We start from the raw sequence: 20,106 nt of genomic DNA on the forward strand, positions 1-20,106 counted from the left end.
CTACCAGGTGCAAGCTCCGCTACTCATCCCAAAGTAAGTAACATGAGCAGCATTCACACCCTGACCGCCCTGGGCCTCGCAGCACTGGACCTGGTTTCCGGTGCAGATATAAGTGTTATGGGCGTTATGGGGCTCAACACTCCAGAATTCCACACCCGAATGAGCATAACCCTGGGCAGTTGGGGGCAAGTTCGGAATGCCGTCATTAGCATGGGTGACCCGGAAGTACTGGGTCGCCGCGGGGTCTGTAGAATGAAAATGCGCATTCATATATGACGCGAAGGCTGAGTTGCCAGTTCGCGGTTCACCAAAGGTGTATAATTTAACGCGACTATATGTGGCAGATAGCTGAGCAGCAGTGATGGCTGCCATCGAGGCACCAAGACTAAATCATGTGTTGGTCAGATCAGAAAATGTAGATCGGGAAGGGGGATATTATTGAGAAATAGCATGGGAAATTCTTGAAGAACCAGACAAGACGAATTTCCTACCTGTGGCCCGTGACCGTCAGTGCATAATCCGGATACTGTCTGGCCTGCTCCTGGACAAACGACTCGACCTGATCCTTGACTGAGACCCAACCAAGATAGTATCCGCCATGCACAAAGCAACCGACGCATTTGGGATTGGTTTGGAAAGAAGCAAGAGTGTAGTTGGTATCGAGCTGCAGGTTTACAGCACTGCCAGTACCGCGAAAGACGGTAATGATTTCTTTCCGTGAATCATCGCGAAGAACCCATCCGTTGATGTCAGTCTGGGCATTGTATATCTTCTGCACCGTGGTAATGGTCGAGGGAATTTTACACAAGTTTGCGTAGGCAGCTTGCGAGATCGTGGCCATCTCAACCAGCCGGCTGTAGATTGTATCAGGAATACCCTGCGTGACGGCAGCTAGACCTTGTCTTGCAGCCAGAGACAGGACGAGAGTGTGCGATATAGAAAGAATCTTCATGGTAACAGAGCAGTGTCCAAGGATATTAGATAGATAATGGTTCAACGAGAGATGAGTGAGTTCCGTTAGTGTCTATCGTAGGAAACATCGTTCAATAAATAGTTAGAGTGGGAAAATACTTCTCGGATAAAGAGTGAAGCTGTCTTTGCCTGAAACTTAGGAGCCTTCTCTGCCTCCATAACGGCATACTGGCATGCTAGGGGCAACTCTGGGGATTTTTGGTGATTGGCGGGGCTTGATCTAGCGGCCTACTAATCCAATTTTGATTGACGATCCGATCGGCCCTTTTAGGCAAGAGGCCTCCGTGTGGAAACTCCAGGTTTGTCGTGGACGATCCTACGCTCTGCTCGGTAGTTGTCAATGCTCCATCTCCCGTGTGACTTGCTGAAACACCAGTTGCTCGGCAGGTGTGGGGCTACTCTCCTCAGTAGGCTAAAGTTCTCCCCCGTTCAATAGAAATAGACTAAGTTACTCCGTACTTTCAAGCCTAACGTAATTCACGGTTAAACGGATCACATGGTGAAGCAGATCACCTCCAAAACTAGTAAATGCAATATTTCACAGCTTCATATTTCAACGCCCGAGGCTAATTTTATAGTCCCAGGGTGTATTAGCGTTAAATATGTCATATTAGGTATTTTTATAAGCTCGAGAAATATTTTGGGGCATGACAGTGTAGATATATGTACTACGTACTGTGACTATGCAAAAATCCTAACACTCCTTGAGAGCCACCCATCACACTGCCCGTGCCAAGGCTCCACTGCCTACTAACTCGTTCACCAAGTCATGATATAAGGCACCTAAAGGAGCTGGAGAACCCGTTGGAAATTTAATTCAGAGCTTCAAGTGTAATTTTCGAGTCAACAAGGTACAGTGGTGTTCCGTAAGTATTTGGATAATCCGCCTGGTTACATTATATACAATTAGGTTCATGGCCATTCAGTGCATTCACTATTGAATACAGTACTGATTTAGCCTTCGCGTGTGTTCAGGAGTCACAGACTCACAGTCACCAAACGTTGGTCCTCTCCGAGAGACCTTTTCCGGGGAAGGAACCCATTCAGTCGGCGAGTTGTGGAAATTCCTTATCATTAAACTCCCGATTGCCCAATTGATGAGGTAGGACCCTGATTCGAGCTGAAGCAGATGGCCGCTTCAGTGGTCGGCGGCACCTACAACTCACAAAAGCTGTGATGCCCTGGCCCACGGACCACATGGCCACGAGCCACTTGAACAGATACAAGCGAGGTTTAGCCGACATTTTATCCGAGGATACATCCCCTTGACACTTAAACCCATTCAATTTCGTCACTGGGTGCTAAAGAAAATTTTCTTCTTGTCAGTGTCTCTTCCCCGCCCGAATTCCTGAAAAGACGGACAGGGGTGGCCAGGTTAGCGGGGATACGGGGGAAGTAATCCGGCCCACCTACACGAGAAGTCAGCCTCGCACGAATTTTGTCCTACGTGTTTCGAAGTTCTAAGTTTTCTGGTGTCTTCCATCGGCCGAAGCACTGTGAGCCAAAGATTTATATTCGTGGCTCCACTGCCTCACTATTGCCTATTGGAGCCCTGGAGGTCACCCGCATCAACTATCCCGATTAAGGATAAATCAAACTCCAAATCGCTGTTCTAGATTACCGAAAGAATCATGGAAGGCGGCATTGTGCTCGTCTTTGTAGACTAGAAGTGTCCTATAATCGTTCAATGGTTTATCGGAAGCCCATTCGAAGGCCGGGATCTCACATTGAACTGTTATATCTGTTGATTATCCTTTCTTCAAATCCCGCAGATCAAATCACTTCAAATCAACATATCCATTTGACACTACCTACCACCGCCAATGACAAGTTAGAAGGGATGATCCAGTACCTACTTATGATGGATACTAGGGCTAGGGTCGGTCCTCAATGATTGCCGGATGTTTAGGCAAATATCATTATTTCTGAAAGTAGAACAATGGAAATACAATGGCTCTACCCCCTGATCCGAATGTCATGACCGGGCTATCCGAAGCGAAGAACTGCCGACTGGGGGAGGGTCAAAGCTAGATCAAGACACCCACAATTCTGGACCCTGAGCCCCTCCCCCGAGTATAATAAGGTTTAAATCGAAGCTTAACCCCGTTCGACGCGCAGTCACTATCCGGTACTTAAGAAACTGGCGCCGGTCTCCTTTAGACTCTTCGCAAGTTTCCTTCGCTATGGCTTCAACGGTGTCAGACGAAAACTACAATGCCGGTACTGGTGTACTGGCAACAGCATGGGCTCTTACAGCGGCCGCAATTGTCGTTATGTCCCTCCGGGTGGTCGCCAAATTCAAAATTTCCAAATTCAACGTCGACGATGTGGTGATGATCCTGGCGCTTGTGCGTTCAACCTGCTCTCTCCCGCAGAATAACGGGCTGACTTTGCTATCGTGCTTCCGGATATAGGTGTTGCTCATTTCCAGCGCTGCTTGCGTTACCATCGCGGTCCAGGCTGGTCACGCTCGCAACGCCGTCATCACACATGATCAAGAGGTGCGCAGCATCAAGTTCTACCTCCTGGCACAATCTCTAGGCATTATATCATGTACGGTTGGTCGTATCGCATTCATCATGTACCTCCGCCGTCTCGTGCCGCTGCAATGGAAAACGCGAATTGCATTACTCATACTTCTGGGACTACAACCACCCGTCAACGTGGTGCCGGTTCTTCTGATATTCGCTGGGTGCAAGGATATTAGGGCGGTCTTCGATTATTCTATAACCGGCGTATATTGTTTGCCTCCGAGAATTCTGATTACCTATAGTTATTTTCAAGGCGGTTCGTTTTACCTTCTCCCTAGCCACTATGAGTGGTACCCTCGATACTAACTGCCCTAGCTTTCAACACGGCAACTGATTTCTACCTCGCAACCTTTCCAATCTACAGCTTCTGGAGCTTGCAACTCAGACTGCGCATAAAGATCGTGCTGCTGTGTCTACTTAGTATGGGTCTCTTGTAAGTGCATGGACAAACTCGCTTGAATCCCATGAAAATATTCTGTCCACAATATCACTAACACAACCCGTGCGGCTTCCTTTTAGTGCTATGGTCGCCAGTATAATCAAGACGGTCAAACTCCGTTCACTTAATCAACCCGGGGACCCTACAATCAAACAAGACCAGTTGTTGCATTGGGCCTATATCGAGGCAGGCCTGGTGGTAATCACTTCTTCCATTCCGTGTCTGCGGCCGCTCTTCATCGCGATGGCGAAGGATTTCAGTAGCTCACCCAGGCCGACATACGAGCTTACTCCTACATTTGGACATTCCCACAGCCACACTCGGTCTCGTGTCACGTCGCGAACCCACACATACGTCCGCGGAGATGGCAATGATGGTTGGGGAGATGGAGACAGTACCCGCCAGATCTTGGGGGAAACACGCGGTGGGATCACTAAAGAAACAACTGTGACGGTGCGAAACGAGTTATCAGCATAGAAAACCCCGAATGGGAGAACACATTGTAATTAACCCCGAGGGCTCAGCTACTTACGGCAAGAATATTTAACTTCGCTTTTCAGGGTTGCGAGATTCATGCAAAACTTGGGGGCCTGCTGGTGCCAGCTGAGAGCTTGAGGTTTTCGTATGGCGTATGCTAAGGTAGAAGATTTCTATTATTCTACTCTTGGGAGATGACTGTTCATAAGACCATCGGATATCGTTCTTACGACACCTCCATCAGCTGGATAAGGAGTATCAATCTGACGTCCTAGAATCTTTTGAAGGCGGTGCTGCAACCGCACGGGCAAGAAATTCTACTTGGGGGAAATCGGCGATTTTCTCGAAGCAGACTATATGGTATAGTGCTGAAAGAAAGGGGCGTCAGAAGTCCTGTGAACTTAGTTGAGGAAAAGGATTTGCATACATGCATTATGTCCTCCCCAGGTCCCGTGGTCCATTCCCGGATACATGGAGAGGCGTAGGTCACCCGGTTGGATGATTCTATTACAAGCCGGTAGTCGGCATTTCGCACCACGGGTAGAATTTGGGACAGACTCGATGAAAAACAATGACGGCACGGTATGAGCCCTACCTGACGGTTGTCGACTTGGTGTGGGTCGAGGCCTAGATGGAGGAAGAGCAGCCCTTTATATAGTTCTAGAAAAGGCTACGATGCGGCCCCTAGCTCAGACTTCAGCCAGTATCCGTAGGGGAGTCTTGCCGCTCAAGGGGGTCTGGGTCGGTTCGGGCCGACCGTCAAAGCCGACGACGAGTACCCACTAGATTGATTCCATCGGTTTCTCTTGAGCACGATAGAATTAAGTCGGAGTATTTTACCTTGAATATACAGTATGACAGTTCTCGCTTCTTGTGAACTACTCTCTTTGCATCTTTAGTCTTACCTTTTCACCAGAGAAACCCATGATTAGTCACATTGGCTCGTGAGATGCACTCTGGATTATAGCCTCGCGCCCGGCGCCTACTGTAAAATAGACACCGTCTCGCGGGTCAGGACGGTCAACACCGTCTTGGACTTCGCAGAGGCGTCACAGTGATTCCGAAGTCGCGCGCCACAAGGGCAGCCTAACAATGGGAGCGGCAATTAGGTCATGACGGGCCTTGACGAGGCTCTAAGTTGTTTTCAGGAAGTGGGCCACTCTACATGTACACACTATATAGTTGCGGTAGCCTGCATATCGCTTTGCAAGTTGGTTCCCAGATTATATGATGTATAGATATAGTAGTGGCAGCTACAGTGACTACAAATAACTGCGCCTACTCGCATAGTTAGAAAAAGATCATCTCACTTGTACCTCAATCCAGGGTCTCAACTTTGCATTGCGAGGGGTCAGGGTAATTGAAATCCATCCATCCATCAATCCATCCTCTGTAAGTGTCCGCAGACTTGGATTGGTCACTTAACGTTGAGTATCAATACGGCATTGCCATTTTGAATGAAACTATTGTAAAAAAGAATGCACTTGAACGGTTGCTCTGAAAGGTCACAAGATCCATGCAAAATATGAGATGACAGAGCCGAAGTTTGTCGAGCACCATTTACACCTTGATGCTCTCTAGAGTCATAGCTTAGCTGTGGAGATTATTCAACTCACCTGTTCCAAATGTCCCGATGATCCATCAGAACTTCTCGACGTCAGACACTTTCGTTGAGTTACAGCCACTTGGGACCTCAATAGTCGGATCACGATCATGCTTGTCCACGACTAGCAGCATAAATCTATAACGGATACTCGGACATCTGGATTAGGAATTTCCATCTTCCACTCTAGGCGGACCTCCTATCAGCCCCAACTAATATGGGTCTGTTTGTTTATTCTTTTATTAAATAGAAAGTTTGCCGTTGATCGCATTTCATGTAGATCAGATTTCAATATTCATTGACTGATCATATCGAAGAGAGGATTTGTAAATCCAGCATTGTCAGGATATACGTAGTCGGCAAGGTCATTGGACAATACATCAGTCAAGTGGAAATATCGTGGATTACAAACGACCCCAGTGTCCATCGGACTGACCATTACTAACCGCAAAGATGTATACAAATTGTTCATGTTACCTATTTCAGGGAACCCATCACCAGGCCTAGGCCGAAATGGAACATCAGCGAGAGTCTCGCCTTGCAGAACCGGGTTAGTCTCGGTAGGGTCTACACCGTCATTAGCAGCTGCATAAGCACAACGGTATAACGTATGAATAGCCTCTAAAGACTTGTACCACGCGGCAGCAGCTTTCCACTGGGATTTCCAGGTTCGAAAAATCGACAGAAAAAGATCGCTAATTATTACGAGTGCGGAGGACGGAGCTAGGCAGATTACCAAAAACGAAAATGTAACTGTGGCACGCGCCAGATCTTTGGACCGAGGAGGGAAAGCTTAAAACAACGTAAGAAGGGGTTGGATGGGTACCAGTGTCAATGAACGCAAGAGCAATATCTTCACGGAAGAGGAGCGAAGACTAACCTCAGTATCTCTGGGCTGATGTAGGCAAAGCTCGCTTTTTCCTCAGAACCTGGACCAAAAGATTACCGTATGCACACGTCCAGAGGTCCAATACTTCATTCCAATATGTGGATTTTCGGGGTCGATATTCTCGAGTTGGTCGCACTATTTTTGTTTTCGAACGTCGTCATCTCGTAATGAGCGTTAACTATAGTGTGTTTGTCAATTTAGGTGGTCAATGCAGTCTGTTAGTTACGACAATTTGGCAATCCTAATTCACCAAAATTACCCACTTGACTTTGCTTATCCTCCCGAACTTGTCTAACCTCCATATCTGAATTCAGCGAATCCTTTCAACCACCTAATTTAATCTACCTGAAGTGTTCACAGGGCTCTGATCGGTCATTATTAAAGGACCGGAAATATTTGCTTCAATCTGTGTCCAGGATTGACCATCAACATTCGAGTGGTCGTTCGGTGTGGATTCTGGTGAATTCAGGAGAATGAATATAGGTCAATTCAGCGGTTCAATTGTACTCAATTTTGTTGAATTCAAAGATGCGATTATGGTGGATTCGTGCAGTGTGAAGCCTAGTAGCTAATTTTGACAGATCCGGAGGGCCAGTCTAGGTCACTATAAACGATCAATCTAGGTCAACTCTGGCGGCCAAGTATGGCGGGCCATCTTGGATGAACTCAGGTTTGAGGCCGATCTAAATTGACCACTTAGGAAATATTCTCTAATGGGTGTTTCTACTTCCATCCACAGTGGCAACACTAATATCACCTCGTTAATGAGGCTGTCTCAAAATTTGTGCGCTGCTGAGTAGCCGTTCGAAGGGTTGCTTCATCAATGGAAGGACTGGAATCGCACGGAGCGACTCGGATCCGATCCTCCCCCCGGACTGCTACTCAGCAAAATAACATGAAGCACAGCAGATCATTTAACTGTATTTCCAAATGTCGCCGCAAAGCTCTCTAGAATTCCGATCAGAGCAGGGTGCTCAGAGACGTGCCCAGATCTACTCAGTAAGCAATAGCGGCGAGGGTCTGAGCACTAAAACGGAAAGAGAAAGCCAAGACTGGCATAGGGAATCCAGTTGGTAGGTAGTACGGAGTACCTGGGGCCTCCATAGCTTTCGGGAGATAGATAGTTGTCCGGCCTGTGTGGTCTTCGGGCTGAGAGCGACCCATATCTAGTGCCTGAAGGCCTGAAATGAAATAAATCCGTGGAATCATGTCCACGGAGGCTTCATGTCTGGAGATGTGGGTCCTTAGTTGGGAAGCTATGGTGAGAAGGCTAAGGCTTTGGGCCCCGTCATACAGGACAGGTGACTCGAGGCTACAGTCCAGAGGCTTCAGATTTGGATCCACTTTGGACGTACGTCTATAGCTCCAGGTCTACCATAGCCTTCAATCTATTAACTGGTGGCCGGTACGGCCGAGTAGCTATGGGGGCCGCAGGTCTGCTGACTACAGTCTATACGAGACAGAAATCTCTGGATTCAGGTCTCGAGAAGAATATATTGTTTGAGTCCGCTACTTACGTTTCGCCGGCCGATTATATCATCGGGGTCGGCTTGGCGTGCCCGTGTGATCGAATCCACCGTCGCTTTACTTATAGTCAGATCGTCGCCGAATGTCATAAAAACCGTGTTCGTGCTATCCTTAACCGCTACATCGAAGTACTGCCCAAGGGGTACCTGCCGTAGATTCTGGTCGTAGTAGGTTGCCTTGTGTGCTCGCACCTACTTAGCTGCTATTCGCTCTACTAGAGACGGGTCGGACGGGTCGACCATTATCTTGTGGACTAAGCGATTCTAGTTAGCATAGCCGTTTCAGTTAGGTTAGCAAGGCGGTATAGTTTTAAGATTGCTTCTAGAAGATTAATCGAAGAAATACAATAGGGCTCTTTCGTTATCTAAATACACTCTGTTAGGATTTGCGACCCTAACGTTATGTGCGCTCCTTATGTCGGTCCCGGTCATGTTAGAACATAGCGTTCGGACATGTTTCGTCTTTTGGCCTGTTCAGTTAGCGGGTCCGGGTGCGAGTCGTAATACTTTTACATTTGCGAGCATGTACCTTGGGATGAACCTAATCGAAGCTCCTGGGACATATTCGCTTTTGAAATATACTGAGCTTGCACATGGGATTCTCTATCCTGAGAGTGGATTTGTGAAGGTCAGTCTTGTCATGTCTATGTGAGATATTCTCGAGCTTACAGATACAGGTGCTAGAAGCATTGGCGCGCGTTGGAGAGCGGTTCGGGGTGACATACCGTATAAACACTGCAGTCTCTGCAATCGTTCAGTCCCCCGATGGCACTGCTCGTGGTGTACGACTGTGATTGGGTGAAGAGCTTCTCCCCGATACCGTCATCATAAATGCCGATCTGGTCTATGCCTTCAACAACCTTTTATCGCCAACTAGTTATGCTGAAAGATTGACCAAACGACGGGCGTCATGCAGCAGCATCTCTTTCTTTTGGTCCTTCGATCGAGTTGTCAAAGAGTTGTCTGTGCATAATGTCTTCTTGGCAGAAGAGTACAAGGAGAGTTTCGACTCTATTTTCCATCGCCCGCCAACTGCCGACAGAGCCTTCTTTCTCTGTGAACGTCCCGAGTCGAATCGATCCTACCGCAGCGCCCGACGGTAAAGATGCAGTGGTGGTATTGGTCCCCGTTGGCCATATTATGGACGATCCTTCCAATCCCCAAGACTGGGATTCTCTGGTGAACCGAGCTCGAGAGGCCGTTTCGCTGACCATCGAATCTCGAACTGGTGCTACAGGGCTGCGTGAAAGCATTCTTCATGAATCAGTCGAGACACCTACGAGCTGGAAAGCTAAATGGAATCTTGATCGTGGCGCCAGCCTGGGCCTTTCACATTCCTTTTTCAACGTTCTGAGTTTCTGGCCGAAGATCAAGCATCCCCATATCCAGGGTCTGTATTTCGTGGGAGCCAGCACGTATGCGTCAATGGATTGGAGCAGACTTCTTCCTCTGGAAGGGAAGCTGTGAGAAGGGATGGATGTAATTAGCTAGATAATTGATAGATATCAATCTGTTGCCGTGAATGTTGCTTGTGGTGCACTAGGCCCATTCTCGGTATTCTTCCGTAGTGGGGGCTTCCCACGGGCCCCGCTTGGCCCGTTCTCGGGCATCTCGTTCTTGACTCGGCCAGTCTTGGCCGTTGAGGATCCTCGAGTCATGAAGTCTAACTCTTTGAGAGGTGGTATATATTCTGATCGTAGGTGTAGCTATTTGAACACCATCCTGCTGATTGATTTTCACCTTCATTCGGTCTCTCTGATCAATGCTCTCATGATCACGATATTCATTTTTTTTTTCTCGTGTCTGTGGTGGACCGAGCGAGTTGCCTCTCGAACAGGGAGCTCCCCGCGAGTTCAGCGAGGGGCAGGATTGGCTGCATTGACCACGGTGGCGCACCGGAGGTAAGCGAGACGAATGGTGATTAGTTGAGAGCGCTCCTCTTTCTCGGGGGGGCCACTCGCGAGGCTCTCGTTGTTGGTTCGGCACGGTCGGAGATGAAAAGCACCGACGGAGTTAGGGGGCTTCTATATTTACTTTTGAGGAACGAGCCTGACATCCTCCACGAAGATGAAGGGCCTTGCAGTGATTTGGGGGTAGGAGTGAAAGACAATACTGTAATCAACGCATAGACTCGCTAAGATGGTATGAGACGTAGGAAAAGCAGAGAACTACTGCTACTCTCGTAGAATGCATACAAACAGGGGAAAGTACATAGAAGAGCCTCATCATGGACCCCCATCATGGACCCCCCCTCTTGGCTGATCCAGTTGGAGTGGAGACTCTGGAAATATTACAGGAAATAGAAAATACGACAGTCAAAGCACTGCGATGGATCACTCATCAACTGCCAACTGCTCGTAGTGCACCCGTGCTGAGCCGCATCCGCTGGCTGCCTAGTCCTCCGCGAGTCTGGAAGTCAGTGACTTGGGCGTCTTCCTTCAAATAAGCACCGCCCCCTCTTCTCTCCCTCATTTCCATCATTTCCATCATCTCACTCTCTTTTTTCTCATCTTCTCTTTCAACCTCTGTCATCGAGTCCATCCCTCCCTTCTTATTTCCTGCTATATAATCACCCCTTTTCCCAAAATGTCCTCCATCGCGGGCCATCTCGTCCGTCGGGGCACGGAGCTTGCTGCCGCCCATTTCAAGGACCCCGAGAAGCAGCCGCAGCAGATCTCGGGCGCTCTCGCTGCCACTTTGATCGTGACCATTGTGGTCTTCACCCTTTCCATGTGGGCCGTAAGTATTCCTTTTGAGCAGATGTGCAACTAGGAAGGAGAACCCGAGACTAATCACGGTCCTAGGTCGAATATACCTACGGAGGCGTCGTGGCCACTCTCGCCGCCGTCGAGGACTCCAACCCCGATGTTTATGTCCGCATCGATAATCCCCCCGAGGATGACCCAACCAAGCCGTTTAACCCCAACGAGCCCGAGCATGCCGACCTCTCTCCCCGTCTCCAGCCCGTCACCAGCAAGCTGCGCACCACCATCAAGCACCTGCGTGCCCGCGCGGGCTTCTGGTCCCGCTTCCGCGGTTTCGCCATGTACGCGACCTATGCGATGGCCCGTGGCATCCTCGCCGGGTTCATGCCTGTTCCCAAGGGCTCTTTCATCGGCCAGTTCGTCGTGCAGTCCATCATCAGCCTGCTGCTCGCCACCTGGCAGATGGCCTGGGTGCACATCGTCATCTCCGAGCCTTCCCCCAGGCGCTTCTACCAGCGGATTCCTAGCTTCCGCACCTGGATCAAGATTGCCCCCGCCGCGGCCCTGGAGGACATCCTGACTGCCGCCGCCTTCTTCTTCCCCATGGCCATTGCCAGCTTTGCTGGTTGGATCGAGAGCAACAACGACAGCGAGAACACCATTGTCGTGATGTCCCGCTACATAATGGTGATGGGTATCCCTGCCCTGCTCGCCTTAATCATCTCCATCCCCGCCCGTGTGATCTTCATCCGTGTCGCGGCCTCAATGCTGCCCGAGGAGGACGAGACCATCGTGCCCTTTGACCGCTCCTTCGGCGGTAAGGTGCAGCCCCAGATTGTGGGTGGCAGTGGCCACATTGGTCTGCTGGATGCTTGGACCACCTTTGACTGGGCTGCTCGGGTTCGCTTCGCCAAGGTCTTGGGTAAGACCATTGCGATCGAGCTTGCTCTGGGCCTGTTGCTCGGTATCCTGGTGTTTGTCCAGATCTTCACCCTGGCTCCCAAGGCTATTCACAACGGTGATGGCTCGGGCAAGCCTTCCACCGCTTAAATCGTTGGAATTGAAACCTGAGACTACGGCCATGTTTGGGTAGTGGTGGGCCCGATATTATCTAGGATGTCCCCTTGTGGAACTGTACCCTGACTTACGATCATACTCTCTCCTTATGCCCGTTCTTTTCATCTTCCTACTGGATTATACTGTCAAGGCTCTTTCTAAGCATGAACCAAGAATTCCTTTGCTAACATTTTCGAACTTGTATTCCTCTAGCTCGATGATTGTGTATAGTCGGCTTAAGGCCGGGTATGACTAGTCTACTCCAGGCTACCTTTGTATGAGAATTTATTCGGATTCTCTTGATAATCTAGTAGCAGCCTCACACTCCCTTTGGATCCAGTTCCATTTATATCTCAAGTTCAAAAAGGTACAGAATTTCTCTTCAAATCATCGTTGAAACTTAATAGTCTCGTAATCATCCACCCCCGCTCCAACGCCCCTCACCGCCTTCCTTACTTTTTGCATTTCCCCTCCTCTTCTTCTTCTTTCCTCCTCAACTCAGGCCCTCCCTCAATCCTCAACAGTCTTTGAATTCCTCTCAGAGACCCTTCGTCCTCTCAACCGCCTCGTATCTTCGGCTTTCTGCCCCCCCGGCAATTCCCACACTTACCCTCCATCATGGCGACCTCTCCCGCTGGCCGCATGTTGGCCCGCCAGCTACAGCAGATGCAGTCCGATAAGGACATCCCCGGGATCAGCTGTGGCTTGGTCGATAATAATGTCTTCGAATGGGAGGTGATGCTGATGATCTCGGATGACGTAAAGTTATATGGAGGTAAGCATTAGACTTCCCTCCTCTGCCGATCAGCCGGGATGCCAATCTACCGTTGAGGACCCTGTCGAGCGTCCAAATTCTGAACTCGAACATGGGGATGCCCGGTCAAAGGAAGGGATTGAGATAGTAATTTAGGATGTTAACGGTTATCTGCAGGTGGTTTCTTCCGCGCTCGTCTCTCGTTCCCGTCTGAATACCCCCACATGCCACCGAAGATGAAGTTCGAATCGCCCCTCTTCCACCCCAATAGTAAGTGATCGCCAATTCTCAATACCTCGGAGACAACCCGGTTTGTGTTATATTTGTTGGGCCCGAGTGAGACCGACGAGGAAAGGGTTTGGAGGGCTGATATGTACATTGTGACAGTCTACGAGAATGGTGACGTCTGCATCTCCATCCTGCACCCGCCCGAGGAGGACAAGTTCGGCTACGAGTCTGCCGCCGAGCGCTGGTCGCCCGTTCAAACTCCCGAGACCATCTTGCTCTCCGTCATCTCCATGCTGTCGAGCCCGAACGACGAGAGTCCCGCCAACGTGGAAGCCGCGCGGCTGTGGCGAGAGGATCCAGCCGAGTTCAAGAAGCGGGTGCGCCGCTGTGTGCGGGAGAGCCAAGGGGAGGAGTAACGAGACATTCGACAGTTATGATATCTTTTTATTTTCATGGGTGCATTTGGCTGGTTATATTCGTTGCGTTTCGTTTCGTTTTCTCTTTTTCTTCTTTTTTCTTTTTCCATCATTTACCTTTCCATCTCCTTTCCTGACATGCCCGAGATTTCGGTCTAGGGCTTTTCTGTGTTTGCTTGCTCGTGGTTTTGCTCTCCTCATTGCATTATAGAGCGAGCGCTTATGGGAAATCTGTTTTTCATTTTGGGGATTTTTGATTATGGGTGGAATGATCTAGCATTCATGGTATCACGATGAAGCCCCGTCTTCTCGTGGCGATTCATATTTTCTATCACTTATGTGAGTGGCACGGATTTGGGATCTTGGAGTCAAGTTGCTCTACGACACAGGGTTTGGGCCTTGAATTGGACTTGTTCACTTTGGAATTAGGCTTCATCTTTTCCCTTCCCGGGTCGTAGTATATCATATTTGGCGAAAGATGATTTGGCCCAGTCAGGATCATGGTGAAGATTCAAAGATGTATGTTCAATACTTTTGGAATATGTTTTCCAGGTAACGCATCATATGCTCATGCTATGGTTAGTGTGATATCACGCTATGCTCGATTCTATCCAATGCGAGAAGGCCAACGAAAAAAAGGCAGAATGTCAGAGAAAAATAGTAAAAGAAATCTTGGAAAACAGGAAGAGAGCGGTCATCTAAGTCCGGTTTTTGTGCCCGGTCCGCATCGAAGGAATGAAAAGACCAGGGTGGACGAGAGTGAAGGCCGTACAGGCCAAAGCAATCATCCTAGATTTATCAGCGTAAGTGACACAATCGGGGGATTCAATGAGTACTCACATTCCGTCCAAAAGGAGGAACTCGTTCTCCTTTTGCATCAGCGCGCTGCCCCAACCGCCGGCCATCTCAGGAATACTATATCAATCAGTCAGCAAAGAACTCCTTGCTTCAACAGAAAAGGCCAACCCACCGATAGATACACCGGATCAAGACTGTAAAGTATGCAAAGACCTCAGCAATGATCACCAGCCTCATTCGCTGAGGCGAAATCGCCGGTGTAGGATCCTCCAACGTCTTCTCACCCACCAGGCCATTACCGCTGCGGAAAACATTCCAGAAGAAGTTCAGACCCAATATCCCACAAACGGCCATCGTGACCACCTGGAAGGCAATACCCGCGATAATGATATCGTCGCCAGCCTTGAGGAGCTTTTGATCCGAATGTCCAGCAGCAGCCGCGACACCACCACCGGCTGCTTGCAGAATCAACGAGCCGATATCACAGCTGATAAAGATCCAAGTGAACAGGCGTGGCTTGAGTTTGGAGTGCTCGGGACCCAGGTTCAACACAATATGCTTGAGAGTGAGGTAGACGCCGGCGGCGACAAAGGTCGGTGCTAAGACTAGACACACAATTTGCAGCTTGAACGCACTCTCGTTCCAAGGGTTGGAGTTCATCAAGACTCGGCCCACGTATCCGGCCATCTCCATGATCGCACCGGCGCCCAGGGCGACCATGAAGGTCCAAGTGCGAAAGTAGACTCCATAGCCAATCTGGCAAATGCCCAAAACCCCAAAGAAAACAGTGAAGAAGACGTTGGCGCCAAAGTTGGGATAGTAGCCGTAGGTTGTAGCCTCGACTGGGCACAGCGGGCTGACGGCCGTGCAGTCAGCGTAGCTAGGCATTTTGGTTGGATTGACTCTTGCGGTGGAGGATGACGCCAGGGAGAGCGAGGGGTTGATTCAAATTAAACACTGAAGGGACGAGGGATGACGAAGGCGTGTTTGGTTGCACGTTGGCACTGGCACTTGCGCTGATTGCTTCTCTCTCTCACTCACACACACGCAGCGAGAGAAAGAGATCGCGTCAGCCCCATGGTGAGCCATGTGTCTTTTTAATATGGTCAGACATGGAGAGCACACTTAGTACCGGACAGTGGACTGGACTTGCCAAGGGCTTGCGCTGACGGACGCGAGGCTTCGGCTAACCCCAGTCGAGCTATTCGATTAGATGAAACGGGCTTCCTTCGCGATGGCGATTGGACCTTGTGGTCGCTCTCGTTCTCGTTTTCGGCGCCGGCCCTCGTTTTGGAACTGGGTCTTTTCTGTGTCTTCGCTTCCAGGGCCATTGGACCCCACCGGGATCCACCGGAAAATGGAGATCTTTTTGGGTTATCGCCGGGGGGAGCGGGCTGCCATGCATAACGAATCGGGGAATTGTTGACGGTTGACGCTGTTTCGCGTTCGTCTTTTGAGGCTCGCGAGTCGTGACAAAGGTCAAGGTACGTATGTCATGGGCGGATCTGATGGCTGATCGCTCGGGCGGAGCGATCGGTCCGAAATCCATCGGTCGGAAACTTTCCAGGGTCTCTTTTTCTCCTTCTTTTAAAAGGGAGACAAGATGCCTCTCCGAGGGATGCTCTCCGAGGGACTCTCCGAGGGCAAGAGCTCGGGCAGGGCTGGGGAGATTAATTGATCCTCCTCGTCCTCTTCGGAGATAAACGCGCAAAACAGCACACGCCCAAAAGAATGTAACGAAACTCGGGCTCACCATGCCACGTGACTCTCGGCCTTTTCCTGCGCGCCGGCGACGTCGCGCTTCGTCATCTTGCGCGCGGTCGAGATGCCTCCACGTCGGGCGCATACCAAGTCTCGCAATGGCTGCGACCAATGCAAGCGACGTCGCGTCAAGGTGATTTCCTCCGTCCCTGAATATCATTACAATACTTTCTCTCTCGGCCCTGCGTTACCCGTGAAAGATAATCTCCCCCCCCCTCCTTCCCGTCAAACGTCTTGTCTCTACCGTCTGACATCTTCTTCTACTGGCTAAACTCCCAGCTGACGCAACGCAGTGCGACGAAAAAGGACCCCCCTGCTCGAACTGTATTTCGCGCGAGCTCAACTGTACCTATTTAAGAGCCCCGCCGCGCGATGCATCAAGTAGCACGCGAAGACGTAATACTGTGCCTCTCCCGGCAAGAGAATTGGAGATTCCTCGCCCGTTGGCGCCCATCAGTCCCGCCTCCACTCCATCTGCCATCTCCGGGGTACGGGATCTGGAGTTGATGCATAAGTTCGCTACGGAGACATTCAGCACCGTCAGTACCTCCGAGTCGAAATTTCATGTCTGGCAAATTGTCATTCCGCGGCTGGCTCTGCAACATGATTTTTTGATGAACGGCATTCTGGCCTTGGCGGCCTTGCATATAGCCACGACCACGGATTCGCCCACCTCCCTAGCGTATATCGATACCGCCCTGCAGTATCACAATTTGTCATTCGCGCCCTTTCGTGCAGCTATCGACAATCTTACGCCGCAGAATTGTGAGGCTGTACTCGCGCAATCGATCGTCACAACGGTAATTGGCATCGCGTTGCCCCGAGTCACGGCCCCGCGCGATGATAATCCCAATATGATCGAGAATATGCTCGTGGTGTTTGAGCTCCTGCAAGGTGTAAAGAAGATTATTCTCATCGGCCGGTCCTGGATCAAAATCAACCTTTACTCCCGCCAAAGGGAACTGTACGAGTCCAGTCCGCCTGAACTGGACAGTGACACGTCCACTGCTTTCGATCGACTCGCCTTATTGAATGAAGAGACCAGGGCCAGTATGGACGAGCAACAATATCAGATCAATAAAGACCTTATCGATCATCTTCGGCAGTGTTACGCCTTGTATGCGAGTTCAAAAGATCCCGGGGAAGTGCTTGCATGGCTAGCGGCTGTCGATAAGGAATTTGTGGATACCGTGAGGCGCCGACAGCCGCTGGCATTACTGATCCTCATGCACTGGGGTGTGTTGCTGGGCGAGCTGGATGGTCGGTGGTGGTGGGCTCAGAATTCGGGCAAGTCTTTGGTTTTGGAGTTGCTGCGTATATCACTACCGACGGACGCGGATGCTCGGTGGACTGAAGTCATGTCGTGGCCTCAACGAAAGATAGGACTATGATCATCGAGGTTGGGATTGATCACAACTCTACTGTTTGCCTGACAAGGCCAGTGATTGATGGACTGTGATCACTAGACTAGCATCGGCCAACCAACCCACTTCTTCCCGACACCGTCATGTTGATGGGTCATGGTCGAAGATACTTTGCGTCCAAAGTTCCAGGGTCGTAATTCGGCTCCCTCTGGCTGACGAGGCTATCGGTCGGTATATACACCCAGCAATCCCGCTCTCATCCTCTCCGAATCCAGACTATACTCCCAGTCATGTTGGCTTGAGTTAGAGCTGGCGAGCTCGAGACATCTTTCAACAGAATCTTTGGTTCAACCTCAGTTGTCGACGAGGTTCGATTTACAAAAGTTTGTTCCTGCTCGATAAGAAGCAGAGAAAAATCCCTTGTCTTTATGGACATTGCCTGGTGATAGAATTGCCTTAGGTACGAGCCTTATGATCACCATGGACATATTGTACAGGGCAACTTAATATCTTTCTACATATTCAGATTGTGATCATATACCAATTCAATGAACATACTACTCATCTGACCGTGTCCTACCTACTCGTAGCGATCTTATAAACTAGACAACCAGACGCATGCTCAACTCTTACATCCGAGCCCTCTCAACCCTCTCCACAGCCCGCTTGTAAATCTGTTGAATCCGCTTCTTATTCACCTCCTCAATCTCCCACTTATCCGCACGCAAACTCAGCGGACCACCAACTTGTTTCATCCAATAAGACCGACCACAATCAAACAACCAATTCCGAGACGCAACCTGCACCAACTCAGCCAAGAAACATTGCGGCGCACTCCGGTCTTCAGTAAAGACTACCCGAGGCAAGTCACGACGAATAGCCGGCGGCGCATTCGAAACAGCAATATCCAGATACTCATCAAACGTCAACGGTTGATACAACTCCGAGCCAATCTGGACAATCCCCGTCGTGCGCGCCGCAGCGTGTAGTAGACATGCATTCGCGACAAAGTCCACTGGAATCTCATCCAGGATATTCGCACCGGTCTTATATCCCTCTGCGGCATGCCAGACCTGCGTGGCGCCCCGATCGGCCATGAAATATTGGAAGAATTTGCTCATAGGCGTCGAGTTCTCCAGGCCGTACAGCGGGTAGGGGTGGCGGAGGGCCTGGCCGAAGATCGTCGGGCGAAGTAGTAAGATCGGTAGAAGCGGGTAGCGCGTGGGCAGGAGTCGTTCCATGAGGTACTTGGCCTGGGCGTAGGTCGAGGCGAAGCGACCCGTATAAGGGGATTGATCTAGGGACAGCGCGGATGCTAGTTCTTCCTCCGGGTCTTGGTCGGAGAGTGTGTATGGTCGCTCAAGAACGGGTCCATCGGGTAGGAAGCTGTTGATGTAGGCGGTGGAAATTTGAATCAATAGTTTTAGTCGGCGGAAGTGGGAGGCGATGCGGGCCATTTCCAGTGATGGGAGACAGTTATTCTCAATCGCATCGTGGAGATTGGCATCGAGGGTGATTTTGGCGGCTGTATGGATGGCCAGGGTAACCTCATTTCGTAGCTTTTCTAAGACTGAGGGTTGAATGCCAAAGTCGACTGCTTTGATGTCGCCGATGATGAAGTCCACCTTTTTCGAGGCGAGGATGGCCTGTGTATGATTCGGCATGGCTCGTTTCCATTTCGCAATCGCTTCGTCTGGTGTCCCGCGAATCAAAGCGTATATCCTGCGTGTCGGTAACTGAAGTGCTAATTTGTATAGTAGACATCCTCCTAATGAACCGGTACTTCCCGTTAGGAAAACTATTTGTCCTTCAAAGTACTTTGCATATCCTTCTCTGATGATCTGCTCGACATGGGATGGTCTCTGGGCTGGCGGCGAGGCCATGGAGGCGAAGTTCTGGGAGAACCAGTCTTAGGAGGTGAACCCTGAAGGGGCTCGGTGTATAGTGGATATTTTGTATATGGACCAGCGATGTATTGGGGATGCAATTCCATTTAACTTAATCTTAAACACCGATGATGGTTGGTAGGACAACTATTTGTTACGACTTTCGGATGTATTTCATTATTTCATTGGAAGATTCAGGGCCGATGAATCCCAGCTTGGCAGGTACCTTTCGATGGTTAGCTGCGGATTCAGACGGCATAGATCATCAGGAAATCAAGTTTGATCTTGGCTTTAGTATCTCCGAGCGTAGATTGAAAGCACCCCTGCTTCACGAAGCACTATCCAGACATGTGCGAACCGAGGCTTGGTAGAGTTTGTACGACTTTGCAGGGAACGTCAGAATGCGAGAACGATTGAGATCCGGTCTGGACCAGTTCAGAATGCCTGAAAAGTCAGAGCAATTCCTGATGAGCTGCAGGAGAAGGCGGTTCATGCTGATGATTGGCAAGCACGGTAGCACAGATGCTACAGTCGGTTCAGGAACGCCAGGTTCAGTCTAGCTTACGGGTGATACAAGTAGATTTGTGAGGAGTTCGACGGCAGACTTCGACGGCAGACAGTCGTTGTATGTAGTATTTCTCAAGAATGTACGTTATTTGCTGCTGATTGGTAAACCAACTCCCAATGCCCCATATTATACA

At 49.9% G+C, this 20,106-nt stretch overlaps 8 protein-coding genes across 8 annotated transcripts; 5 read left to right on the forward strand and 3 right to left on the reverse strand.

Moving 5' to 3' along the window:
* N7458_005779 (lipase family protein) lies at nucleotides 1-952 on the reverse strand (the record flags this gene model as incomplete). Its single annotated transcript, XM_056909161.1, has 2 exons — nucleotides 1-385; nucleotides 492-952. 2 exons carry the CDS (start codon nucleotides 950-952, stop codon nucleotides 1-3), a joined length of 846 nt encoding a protein of 281 aa, XP_056767779.1.
* A 2,203-nt stretch (nucleotides 953-3,155) lies between these two features.
* Nucleotides 3,156-4,419, forward strand: N7458_005780 (uncharacterized protein; the record flags this gene model as incomplete). Its single annotated transcript, XM_056909162.1, has 4 exons — nucleotides 3,156-3,320; nucleotides 3,387-3,759; nucleotides 3,819-3,936; nucleotides 4,023-4,419. 4 exons carry the CDS (start codon nucleotides 3,156-3,158, stop codon nucleotides 4,417-4,419), a joined length of 1,053 nt encoding a protein of 350 aa, XP_056767780.1.
* A 4,990-nt stretch (nucleotides 4,420-9,409) lies between these two features.
* N7458_005781 (phytoene desaturase family protein) lies at nucleotides 9,410-9,904 on the forward strand (the record flags this gene model as incomplete). Its single annotated transcript, XM_056909163.1, has 1 exon — nucleotides 9,410-9,904. The coding sequence occupies one exon, from the start codon at nucleotides 9,410-9,412 to the stop codon at nucleotides 9,902-9,904; it is 495 nt and encodes a 164-aa protein (XP_056767781.1).
* Nucleotides 9,905-11,023: 1,119 nt separating this feature from the next.
* On the forward strand, nucleotides 11,024-12,192 carry N7458_005782 (uncharacterized protein; the record flags this gene model as incomplete). Its single annotated transcript, XM_056909164.1, has 2 exons — nucleotides 11,024-11,176; nucleotides 11,242-12,192. 2 exons carry the CDS (start codon nucleotides 11,024-11,026, stop codon nucleotides 12,190-12,192), a joined length of 1,104 nt encoding a protein of 367 aa, XP_056767782.1.
* Nucleotides 12,193-12,816: 624 nt separating this feature from the next.
* N7458_005783 (putative ubiquitin conjugating enzyme) lies at nucleotides 12,817-13,596 on the forward strand (the record flags this gene model as incomplete). The annotated part of the gene is made up of 3 exons (XM_056909165.1): nucleotides 12,817-12,973; nucleotides 13,130-13,222; nucleotides 13,340-13,596. The coding sequence occupies 3 exons, from the start codon at nucleotides 12,817-12,819 to the stop codon at nucleotides 13,594-13,596; spliced, it is 507 nt and encodes a 168-aa protein (XP_056767783.1).
* Nucleotides 13,597-14,294: 698 nt separating this feature from the next.
* Nucleotides 14,295-15,282, reverse strand: N7458_005784 (RTA1 domain-containing protein; the record flags this gene model as incomplete). The annotated part of the gene is made up of 3 exons (XM_056909166.1): nucleotides 14,295-14,385; nucleotides 14,437-14,511; nucleotides 14,567-15,282. The coding sequence occupies 3 exons, from the start codon at nucleotides 15,280-15,282 to the stop codon at nucleotides 14,295-14,297; spliced, it is 882 nt and encodes a 293-aa protein (XP_056767784.1).
* A 937-nt stretch (nucleotides 15,283-16,219) lies between these two features.
* On the forward strand, nucleotides 16,220-17,546 carry N7458_005785 (Zn(II)2Cys6 transcription factor; the record flags this gene model as incomplete). Its single annotated transcript, XM_056909167.1, has 2 exons — nucleotides 16,220-16,379; nucleotides 16,435-17,546. 2 exons carry the CDS (start codon nucleotides 16,220-16,222, stop codon nucleotides 17,544-17,546), a joined length of 1,272 nt encoding a protein of 423 aa, XP_056767785.1.
* Nucleotides 17,547-18,148: 602 nt separating this feature from the next.
* Nucleotides 18,149-19,402, reverse strand: N7458_005786 (uncharacterized protein; the record flags this gene model as incomplete). The annotated part of the gene is made up of 1 exon (XM_056909168.1): nucleotides 18,149-19,402. One exon carries the CDS (start codon nucleotides 19,400-19,402, stop codon nucleotides 18,149-18,151), a length of 1,254 nt encoding a protein of 417 aa, XP_056767786.1.
* Nucleotides 19,403-20,106: the final 704 nt, after the last annotated feature.

Source organism: Penicillium daleae (assembly GCF_028827525.1).
Source record: "Penicillium daleae strain IBT 16125 chromosome Unknown utg000005l_segment0_segment0, whole genome shotgun sequence".
Classification (NCBI taxonomy): Eukaryota; Fungi; Ascomycota; class Eurotiomycetes; order Eurotiales; family Aspergillaceae; genus Penicillium; species Penicillium daleae.